General features: G+C 41.3%; 1 protein-coding gene across 1 annotated transcript; it reads right to left on the bottom strand.

The window, feature by feature from the left end:
* Positions 1-840: 840 nt before the first annotated feature.
* On the bottom strand, positions 841-11,158 carry LOC109898191 (vitellogenin-like). The gene is made up of 34 exons (XM_031819598.1): positions 11,056-11,158; positions 10,870-10,890; positions 10,577-10,728; positions 10,234-10,485; positions 9,983-10,144; positions 9,744-9,892; positions 9,503-9,653; positions 9,238-9,395; positions 9,008-9,173; positions 7,228-7,353; positions 6,762-6,980; positions 6,450-6,667; positions 6,258-6,355; positions 6,024-6,148; positions 5,829-5,930; positions 5,599-5,718; positions 5,317-5,503; positions 5,127-5,220; positions 4,857-5,042; positions 4,578-4,737; positions 4,245-4,458; positions 3,877-4,160; positions 3,683-3,733; positions 3,501-3,575; positions 3,184-3,390; positions 2,893-3,044; positions 2,648-2,795; positions 2,419-2,545; positions 2,137-2,320; positions 1,954-2,048; positions 1,729-1,823; positions 1,430-1,595; positions 1,184-1,345; positions 841-1,075 (listed from the first exon to the last, which is right to left on the bottom strand). The coding sequence occupies exons 1-34, from the start codon at positions 11,093-11,095 to the stop codon at positions 963-965; spliced, it is 4,959 nt and encodes a 1,652-aa protein (XP_031675458.1). The 5' UTR covers positions 11,096-11,158; the 3' UTR covers positions 841-962.
* Positions 11,159-11,775: the final 617 nt, after the last annotated feature.

Below are 11,775 nucleotides of genomic sequence, written 5' to 3'. Positions count from 1 at the left end.
CATATCCTGGCACATTTGTAACACTTAGGACCTGTTCAATTTTACAAAGAGCCAGCCTGATGTTTAGCCATTCTCTCATCCCCAGAGCCGGGGGAAAACTCCCAGGTTTTGCAGGATAAAGGGGTTTGGGTCCACGGTCTGTGAATATCTTTACCGTAGAATCCTCCGGGTGGAATATGTAAGACATGTGGCCCTCACTCGTACCCAAAAATCCTTTAAAACATTCTGGAGCTTCACACAGAACTTCTTCAAGGCTTTGGTCACTGGGTTCATGACAAGCCGAGCATAACATCCCTAAAATTGGCATAGGTGTCATTTTTGTTTAATATTCAGGGGGGTTATCATGTACAGTCTTAAACAGGTATTGTTCAGGCGCTTTATAAGGGGCAATAAACCAACCAAAACCGTGAGAAACAGTAACAGGTTGACCTGACACATGGTCACTTACTCAACCCTGGGCATGCACCCTTCTACATGACATAGGGTCATAAATCATTACATAGGGTCATAAATCAGGCTTGGGTCATCAATCATTAACGGCCTGTCAAATGGACCCTTACTCACCCCATAGCCCCCACCTAACCAGGCTTGCCTATCAGGCTTGGGTCATCAATCATTAACGGCCTGTCAAATGGACCCTTACTCAACCCATAGCCCCCACCTAACCAGGCTTGCCTGACCAGAAGACATGCACACGTCATCACTACATAGGGTTCACATAGCGTTCACATAGGTTCACATAGGGTCATCAATCAAAATGTTGACACGTGACATCTACTTTAATCTCTCTCGTGTGTTTACAATATAACTCCTCTGTGGAAAAATGTATCAGAGACCATCTTTGAATGCACAGTTGGATTTATTACAATTTGAGTGGTCAATAATGTTGTAGGTTACATCTCAGTGATGTAAAATTACATATTTTCTGTTATAAAAGTTACAGTATCTGCTCCACCAGAGCACTAAATGCACTGCTCAGAGCAGCGACAGGCCACATGGGCTTCTGCCTTCTCCATCAGGTCCACACTCTTCTCATAGATGCTGCTCAGACCTTCAGAGTGGTTCAGGTTGGAATCTGTAATAGGAAAGAAAGTAAGAAATTAGGAACTGCAGATCAGTATTTATTGGATACATCAGAGCAGTATGGTGTCTTCAGTAAAACAGTTGTCCATTATCCACTCACCGACGGGCAGGCAGTGGAAACCGATGGTGATGGGGGTGGTCCTCACTGGGAGGCATCCAGGCAGACAGCGCAGCACAGGCTCAACAGAGTAGCATTTGGACTCCCTGTCATCAACAATCACCTGCTTCTCCAGCTTCACAGACTCGAGCTTCATGAGACATTCTGACATAGAGAGGTACAGCAATAATATGTTAACTAAATGAACTGACATTTGTAATGCAGCATAAGCGGTAGGCTAAGACTTACCAGACGCATCACGGCAGCTATCAGAAGGAAGCACCCAGGAATGGGCAAAGCTGACTGAGCTCTTGGTCAGGCGGCCACTGGGTGTACGGTACTCCTGTCTGTCTTCGCCATCAGCCTTTCCACAGAGTCCACAGGTCTGTCCCTTCATCCAGTCCACGACTTTAATCTGAGTGCCAAAATCACACAACAACTTAGAACAACTGTAGCTTATGTTTTGGTAGCCCTTTAAACAAGTAATACGCTATTCATACATTTAATGATACAGTATTATTGATATTATGACATAAGATTCCAATCACCTTCCATGTGTTCCTATCAAAGTAGACTTCTTGGAGACCATGGCTTGGGGCATAGAGAGACACACCTTCACCCTTCAGACCGATCTTGATAGAACCTTAGGCAAGAAAATAAACAATGTTGTAGTTTATGGATGAGGCCATTTTCTATTATCTTATTACTGCAGTACATTAGATTATTCTAGTTATTGTGATGTTGATAAATAAGGTTGAAGGAGCATGAGAAACCTGAGGGGTCCTTGTATGGGAGTTTGTCTTTGGAAATTTCCATTCCATTGACCTTCACTATCACATCATTGTCCTCAGGGTACAGGTCAACATCACTGGAAGTGTCAAAGATAATATTTCATACATTGTTATTGATAGAAATATATTTGTGTAAAAGCAATTGTTTTCTAAAACAATACTCACATGTCAGAGATTTTCACATTGATGTGGTTTTCTTCAGATGCGTGATCCTTCTTCAGCAGAACCATGAATTTGAGCTCTATGGTGCAATCCTGAGCCAAAACTTGGTAGCAGGAGAGAGGCATCTTGATCTTGTACTTCCTGTTGTTAAATGTTGTCAATGTGTCTCTGACCATGCTACATTTAACTGGAAAACAATAGTGTTAATTTATACCTTCCTTGCCTTTATTAACGTTGTACTGTGACATTGTTTTGTTTTTTAGTTTTTTTATTGTTTCTGCTTACCTGCGTTGACTTCAGAAAACAAGTAGTGGATTTTGTTAACAATGTTGTCATCAAAGGGAGAAAGATCAGTCATAGACTCAATGGGCAGAGAACAGGGGAGGTTCACACCCCGTTTATACAGTGTCATCTGTGATTTAGATACACAAATCCTCAACAGTCAACCAAGAAGAGAAGTCTGGAGAAATAAAACAGCAGAAAATGCTATTGTGGGAAAAACAATGTTCCTCACCTTGGGTGTTTTCAGAATGACATCCAGGGTCCTTTCAGATGTTGCAACCACAGTGCATTGAATCTGTTTCTCACTATTCTTGTCTTTTTGCATTGGAACCAAGTCAGCCAGGTAATATGGGATGTACCCAGGGATGAATTCAGACACGCTAGAAGAGAAAAGGTTACACAAATCAGAAGTTGTTCTTGATTTGTTCTGTAACATTATTCAGCTATCACTAGCAAATAACAAATGAGTAACCGTACATCCTAACATAGCGCCAAACAGCCTTGGGAACCTTGGGGAGTTTGTCCCAAGACAACCTCAGACGAACTGCAGGGCTTGGACCAACAAGACCAGTCTCAGCAGTGATGAAGGTGTTATAATCCTTGCACTCTGCCCCCCAAGCAATCTTGGCCTAATTAGGAGAACAAAATAAAGTGTACATTTTTTTAGTATACCTTAGATGTTATTGCTACCCATGGTACAACCTAAACATTAAAAAAACGATCAGAAAACGTATATTGTAGCACCATTTACAAGATATTTGATCTTACAGTGACTTTGTGTTTGCTGAGCAGAACACCATCAGCACACAGTTTCCAGTTGTCGTCCTCATCAAGGGCAGCCATAATGATCTGCAGTCTGAAAGTAGCTTTGTTCAAGTAAGCAGTAACCTGGTATCCCTCTATCTTATGGCCAGCTCTCACTAAACGGAAGAGGATGATCACCTTAGGGGCAAGTTTATTGCCAAGGAATTTGTCCTGAGAAGAGAAACACATTTTAAATCTTAATTCATCTCTGCGCTCTCTCCCAATGGCACACAATGAAAGAGATGATAATCTTGACTCAAGTTATGATGGTGAAGTGTCACCTGCTTGTAGATGGCATGGAAGCTAGAGGCACTGCTCTTGCTTCTGGAGATGACCTTGGAGGTGGCTTGAGAGTCCTGCAAACAAACAGCAAAACAAAGCATCAGGGTATTTACGGAAATACTTTTCTACAAACATTTATTTTGTCAACCATACCGTAGATGAAAATTCCTCAATATTGTACCTTGTGATTCTTTTTGAATTTGCGGTCGTAAGGCTGGTCGGGGCCGTCAGGCTATTTGGGTAAAAATACCAATACATTCAATAAATTCTCTTCACATTTTTAACATCTATGTATGTTTGCAACAGGTCTGTGCCTTGTTTGTCAGCTCCATAAATATCTGACTCAAAGAGTTTTGTGAGAAACAGTAGCCTTACCTCGGAGATGCGGGAGCTGGAGGAGCTGGAAGAGCTGCTGCTCTCTGATTTGTTGGATATACTAGAGCGAGAGCTGCTGGAACTAGAGCTGCTGGAACTAGAGGAATCTCTGGTGCCGTTCTTCAGATCAGGCACCAGAATTTTCTTGAGCTTCAACAGTACAGTTTTTCCCTCGGGAGCTTCCTCCTCTTCGTTCATGGTGATGACTTTGATAATCTTTTCTGCAGCCTTGGGTCCAACTTGCACTTCAAACTCCAGCCTCTCGATGGCGGGTTCAGATGCTGCTAAAAATGGAATGCATTATAAATAGCTAAACAAATTGTTGCATGTAGATGCTGAACTTGGCGTATTACCAAATGAATGCTTACATTGTTTCACAGAAATAAGGACTGAATGCTTTCCAATTATGTTGTAGAAAAGAGTGTTTCTGATGAAGGCAGCACTCTCTGAGGCAAATTCAAAGCATGCTTTGACTCCAAGCCTTTCGACACAGATTGTCTCCTCAAGATCGACTACAATTGCCTTAAGGATGGGCTTGAAGTTGGATGGCAAATCAGAATAGAGGATCTCGGAAGATCTTGACTGAAAAAATAATATAAATTCACAAAATGTATCAAATGTCTGGGGTCTGTGGTTAATAATTTCTGATTGGTAATGCTTATGGGAATTTAGTTTTGAACAAGTATTTCATACAAACTCACCAAACTTCCAGCAAAAGAGGCAGCAGAGGCTGCAATCATAGATGTGAACTTATCCCTGGACTGCTGTGCACTTCTTGCTACTCCTTGGGCAGGAATCAAGGGAGTTATTCTCTCGACTGGGACATCCTCCACATTTCTTGCGACAGCAAAGGTCTCAATGCTGTTTGAAGGAACATAGATCAAGAAATCTGTAGTGTGGCAGCCGTGTTAAAAAAATATGAACTTAATGTAAACAGCTATTACATCCTCTTTTCTGAACAAGAAAAAGATTGCCCTTACTGTGCGACAGCAATATGCTCAGGAGCGGAAACAGGGAAAGCTTCAAACTTGAAGTTGCCATTAGCGATGTCAAGCTGTGCTGCAAATTTTGCAGGGACAATTGTGCGGACCTTAGTTCTTGCCATAATAGCAGCCTGGATGAATGCAGTGTTCACTCCCATCACAGCAAATGTATGCATGACAATGCTACAGGAATAGGAGACATTTGTTAAATTTACCAAGATTTGTGGTATTAATGATGTCATCAGAAAATATTGGTCTTATACCTACCTTGGTCTAACTTCGGCGTGTAGCTCAATGTTTGTTTCCAATAGCTGGGCAGCATGAAAGGTTTCAGGCAGAGCAGGTGTCAGAGTGGCACGGACTATGAACATAAAGATAAAAGCACATTCATATGGGAGATCAGAGATCTAGCGAAGAACTACTAATTACTAAGCAATAACTATTATGATATAGTTACCATTGACGTGTGCTTTAGCGACAGCAGCAGCGTAGTAACTGAGCTCCATGGGCAAACCAACAGCGGTGGGGAAGATGCGACGCACCTCTGCAGCCAGCAGGGGCTTAACATACTGGAAAGTTGCTCCAGCCAACAGTGCCTTCAAGGCATTTTTTCCCAAAGCGTGTGCAGAAGGACTGTTGGCAAGCTGTGGGATATTATTAGGTTTAGCTGTTTTGTCCCTCAACTGTGAATGTTTTATGAATACTTTTGGAGACTATTAAGTTATATCATCTGTTGTACCTGAAGTGCCTGATCGATGATGGACTTGTCAATGTTGGCAAAGGCAATTTCCTGTCCAAAGAACTTCACATATATGGAGGCTAGGGGCTTTCTTGTGTCTAGGGACCTCCAGTCAGACAGCTGTGGATAGATGAGTAAAGCAAACCTGATTGATCAATTTTATTTTTAAAATCCACAGGGATTGAAGCAATTTAAGATAAATGTGTAACGTAGTGATCGTTGATACTTACAGCCTTAATGACACGCCTCATCTTGGTGATCCTGTCAGCATTTTCAGGAGCTGGGGGTAATTTCAGAAGAGCCTCCTGGATTCCCTCAGTTCTCACTCCAACCTAAGGGGCAAACATTAAGCTTGGACAGTTTAAAAGTGTTTTAAATGTTCTCAATCATTATCATTTCAAGGAACTTTGAAAAAACGCCTTTACCTCAAGAACATCAGCAGCTGCTCCAGCAAAGTAGGTGCGAGCTTTGGCCACGACAGTTCTGGGGAAAAGGGTGGCAGCATCGTTGATGTAGAAAGCACTGGCAGCAGCACCAATCCTTAGGGGATCTTTAAAATGGGGAAAAATGACTGTTAATGATTGATTTTGTTGATGTTTAGTGAATGATGCTAATGGGCCAGTCGTTGCAAGCCAAGGAAGATAAGAGGAGGACCTTACTGGAATAGGCATCCAGGTGGATGGCTTGACTGAAGTGGCAGCTCAATCTTCTACATTTGGTGCTGAGCATCTTGACAGCAACATTGCAGGCAGCAGCACTAAAATGAAGGAATAGCACCTATGTTATTAATTCTGATTCCATAGATATTGAGAGAGATGTAATGACATGTAAAGGTGAAAGAGTGCTCTTACACTGAGGCAAAGTCAGGGGCGGTGCTCCTGGTCAGGGACTTCATGTGAGAGTAGGTGAAGCTAGTCACCTGCAGATTTTTCTCTGTTTTCAGAATGTTAGCTAAAATAATCACCAGGCCCATTGGGGGCTTTGTCTCAAACAGAACAATGCAGGCAAGCATGCGGAGCTCTGGGTGGAGAGCCTTGTCCATGAACAACTGCACAGCAACTTCCTGGACCTATTTCACAACAATAATGCAGAGATTTGAATGGACTTCACTAGTGAGAATGATGATGTTGTCATTTGCAATTTAATGGAGGGACTGTACTCACCATTCTAGGCTCCCTCTTAGCAATGTTCCTCAGGGCCAAGACTGCATCAGCCTGGACTCTCAGGGGCAGAGCAGCAGCTGCAGTTCCAAACACGGGCAGGAGCTTTGTGATTGGTTTAATGCTAGCAGGATGGCCAGCATTACCCAGAGCTTTAAGAACCATGGAGAGTTCCTCAAGTTTGCTATTAGCAACAGCCTGAACAGCAAGTTCGTGGATGGGCTGTGGGAAGACATGTACAGTAGATATGTTTGAATAACCTCAATCAGTAGATCATCATATACATGAGATGACATCTACCTCTTTGAAGAGTATCCCACTAGCACTGACTTTGCTGATAAATCTTTTTTCGAGGGAAATGTACTTGATACGATTGTGATATGTTGCTATCTCACCTATCTATCGTAAGAGCATCTATCTGTTAAGTGACTCAAATGTAAATGATTATAGGAAAATACATCCAGTTTACCTTCACAAGTTCAGCGGGGCAGTTGGGATATTGGACACAGTATTTGGAAACCATGGTACCATAACCAAGCATGGCGATCTCACGTAGAACTGGGTGTGTCTGAATCTTGTGGTTGAAAGCCAGGCTCTGGTGGTGAAAAAGGTATTGTTTTGAGTCATCTTTATATAATTTCTTACAAAATATTGAAGAGATAGGACAGTGTAGAAGGAGTAAAGTGGGTCCAGGATTCACAACCAGACGGTTGCGAGCACATATGTGACCAGCTTTAAAAAACTAGGCATATCACTACTTCACAGGAGAGGCATTTGCAGTTTATTCTTTCAGAAATGCCTCCTGGAACATGTGAACTGTCATGTGCCTTCATAACAAACTTGTATGCCATCTGTAAATATGAATACAATTATTAAATTAGGAGCCTCGTTGGTTTAGCCATGGAAAAATACCTTCCCGCTAGCCATGATTGGCTGAGATAATGAATGGGCTAATGAATGGGCTGGACATGCCGAGAGATGAGTTTGTGTTGGTCTGCTATTTAGCACACTTCTGTCTATAACATGAGCTGCTCGGTATGTGTCAATAATCCTTGCTACAGTGGCTTTTTTGAAAGATATAATGCTAGCTATGGAGATCTGCAAATGTGTTGCTACTGCGCTCCAAACATTGTTGCCCAGAATGTATTAGGTGCTATTGACAAAGATTAGCGGGGAACAGTTGTGATGGACTACTTTCTGTACACAGTCAGTGTGAACCAAAGTGACTTGACAAAACAACGGGCCCAACAAGCTGTAGCTTGCTAAAAACCAAACAGAAAAGACACACTGCCATGAAGTGTTCATCCATGTGTACTGGTAAGAGTGTAGCTACATTCTCAGATATTACAAGTTTCAAATTTTGTCAGAAAGTCATTTTTATTGCAAGTTCAAGCGTACTGTTAGCTAGCTAGCAAATGTTAGTTTGCTGTCTTGCTAGCTAACGGCACGTGTATGATCTCTGTAGTAATATTATTTGTATCTCAGAAAGCCACTTGTAATTGCTGATTACGGCCATCGATTGTATTTCATGAACATGTGTACATGTCTAGACAATAGTAACCATCCACTTAGCTACATGTGGCTGGGGGTGGTTATATAATTTATTTCACATGACCCATCAGTTTTGGACAAGTGTCTGGGTAAGCATAATGTATAATTATAAAATAATTATAAAATATTTTTATCCGGACACTTTCAAAGTCAGATTAGGTTATAGGCCAAGGACTAAATAAAGTGTACTTTACCTGGAGTTTTTCCCTATTTTAGGCTACTACTTTCACCACTTTTAGTCTTGAAATCTTTGGTTGTTTACTACACTACCTTACTCACTCTGTTTAGCTCATGGTCTCACATGTGAATCCTTAAAGAGATGGGTGGGGCTAGGGCTTTAGAGGGTGTGAACGATGCCGAATAGGTTTAAACGCAGAAGCTCTCCAGTAGTTGTAGGAAAAAATTCAAGGGACATTTTCTCAAAAGTGAGGTTACAAGTTGACCAACTTTCAAAGCAGAATTACTTTCGCATTGTTCCTCAACCGTGGGGTATGATATACCGTTTTGTAGATCTGAGTCTCTACTTTAAATAAAAAAAACACCAAATGTTGCTACATGAAACTGAATCGAGGCTCTGGGTCACATATGTGTTGAAGGTAGTGGTGTTAACCACTAGACCACCTCATGCTACAATTTTTTTTACATCTTAATGAGGAAATCTATAAGAATGCTTAAACATCATTTAAAGGTTTACTTACTTCAACAAGCTTGACAGTCTCCAGATCAGCAGCCACCATATGCACAGCGGCAACCAGAGCCTGAGCAGCCTCAAAAATAGTGATGTCACCAGCCAAAAACTTCTCCTTGATGAATCTCACAGCCACTGATTTTCCGATGGAGGGGACAGCATCCAGGATCCAGTGTCTGAAAAAAAAGGTTTTCTGTCATTGTGTCTTTGTTTGAGCAATTGAGCAATAATTTTTTTTACCTGTAAGCTGGTTTGGCCTTGAACTCAGCCCAGATGGCATTAATAGTCTCAGAGCTTGCCATGCGCAGGAGCTGAATAAACTGCAGAAACTTAAGAGGAGCATCTTCATGGACCTGTGCCGTGTTGTATGTGACCAGATGATTCAGGATCTTCACAGCCTAAACAATTATAATGAAGTGTTTGTATTAAACCTTTGTTATCTGTGGCTTTACATATTGTCAGGCTTATGTATCAAATAATAGATAGAGTCATTGAGTCACTGTACCTGAGCACGTGCGTTGCTGATCTTAAGGAGCTGAATGGGCATCTGGAGAATCTCAGTGGCAAACTCATACCGGATGGATCCACGGTGAACATAGTTATTATCGGGGACAATAATTGGAGCCTTCTTGATCTCAACGAAAGTCAACATTTGTCTGTGAAAGGTAGTTCATGGGAAACTGTTAAACCTATAAGCTTAATAAAATGAAAATGTTTCCTTTTATACCACAAATCAGTCAACATACTTTGCTTCCATTTGGGCAGCTCCTGACATCTCATTGAATGGTGTGAACTGATGGAGCTCAGTAACAGTGGCCTCCAAGATCAGAGCACCATTGTCAGCGGGCTTCATGAGGTATTTGTAAGTGGCAGCTCCCATCAGGGCCTCCCCTCTCTGTTTAGACAAAACACAGAGTTGTATTGTCATGTGAAGTGTTTCTGGTTATGTTTTTCCAACCCCCAAAATAGATACTTATGCTCATACCTGCCGGCACTCTACACACTTCTCTGTGTAAGCCAGACCAAAGTCCTTCATGATTCTCTGCTGGCAGTTATTGAGATCCTTGCTCTTGGTCAAATGGATGCGTTCTGCCTTGGCATCTTCCCTGATCACATAGTGGGTCTTGCACACTCCCTGAGCTCCAGCCTAACACAAAAGAGAGCATGAGTGAGGAATTCAAACATTGCTTACTGAAACATGTTTTGCATCTAAATATGTACATATACAAGTTTTACCTCCTGCAACTCATAGACATTTTGTGTCTTCTTGATGTTGAGCTGAAGAATGTTCAGGATACCTCTATGGACATTCAGCACTGTTTCAGAGACAGCAGTGGGGGCAAATACCTTACCCACAACACCCTTGGCATACTCAAACTTGATGGGAATCGAGAACTGAGCAGCCAGGGCTGAAGTGAGTTTTGCAGCTGGGACGAAAGGATCGTTGGGCCACACACCACTGTACTCAAAGATCTCAGGGTTCACAAGCTACAAGAAGATATCAATTGATGTATTAGTCAATGTAATGGACATTACATTAAGATATTGTTGGTGTGGGAACTTCATGTATAATAAATACCTTCAGCAAGTAGGTATTCTCTGCAACTGCACTGATAAGAACTTTGCTGATTACTTTTACTCCAGCTCTAGCCAGACCCTCCTCAGGCAGACCACCCAGGAGCAGTGCCTCATACTTGTACACATAGGTCTTACTGGCTTCAAAATCAGGGGCTGTAATAACAATCAAAACATATTTGATGATCTTGTGATCTGAGAACTGGTTTTACTTAATTTATTCAACTAGAAAAAAATGCAGAAGTGAAACTACCTAATAAACATAAGTAAAAATCCATAAAAATAATATGTACTTACCAAAGTTAACAGATTGACTCGCTACAAGATAAAACAAAAATTATTGTCACAATATGTTACTGAATGTTTTTCAAAAAATGTCATAGATACAGAATTGTACATTTCAATATTTACATAACTTAGTTATATTTACATGAAGTTAGTTATAATATCTGCACTAGAATAAGACAGAAAAACTGTACTTACCCACAAGGGCTAGAGTCAGTGCAAGTACTACTGCTCTCATGGCCAGTGTGATGTGAGGAACAACAGTCCCAGTCCACCTTTTAAAGAAGTGCTCTATCGACAAAAACAATCGTAACAAAATATATCATTAACTAATGTTTCATAAGTTGAGATCAGTATGTGCTCATAATAAAGCCTGTTGAGTTGGTTATCACTAGTTCTGAGGTGGCCACATACACCCGTAGGTTAGGTTAACCTGCCCCACTGCCATTTAGCCCTTTACAGATCAATGTCCATCTAAGTCAGTTCTTTAATGAAATTATCTGGAGAATCACGTGTTGTTTTATCCAACAAGTTATGTGTACTACAACCTTCATTTTCTTTAAATATTACATTAGTTATTTTTCTCTATTTATCTGATAGACTGCATCCAATTTGTTGAGTAGAGTGTTGGAGGCTATTTTGTAAATGACATCGCCGAAGTTGAGGATCGGTAGGATGGTCGGTTTTACGAGGGTGTGTTTGGCAGCATGAGTGAAGGATGCTTTGTTGCGAACTAGGAAGCCGATTCTAGATTAAATTTTGGATTTGAGATGTTAATGTGAGTCTGAAAGGAGAGTTTACAGTCTAACCAGACACCTAGGTATTTGTAGTTGTCCACATATTCTAAGTCAGAACCGTCCAGAGTAGTGATGCTGTGCGGGCAGCGATCGGTTGAAAGCATGCATTTGGTTTTAACTT

Source organism: Oncorhynchus kisutch, unplaced genomic scaffold (assembly GCF_002021735.2).
Source record: "Oncorhynchus kisutch isolate 150728-3 unplaced genomic scaffold, Okis_V2 scaffold2318, whole genome shotgun sequence".
NCBI lineage: Eukaryota > Metazoa > Chordata > Actinopteri > Salmoniformes > Salmonidae > Oncorhynchus > Oncorhynchus kisutch.
Note: the sequence above shows the minus strand (reverse complement) of the source record. Positions and strands in the feature narration are given on the sequence as shown.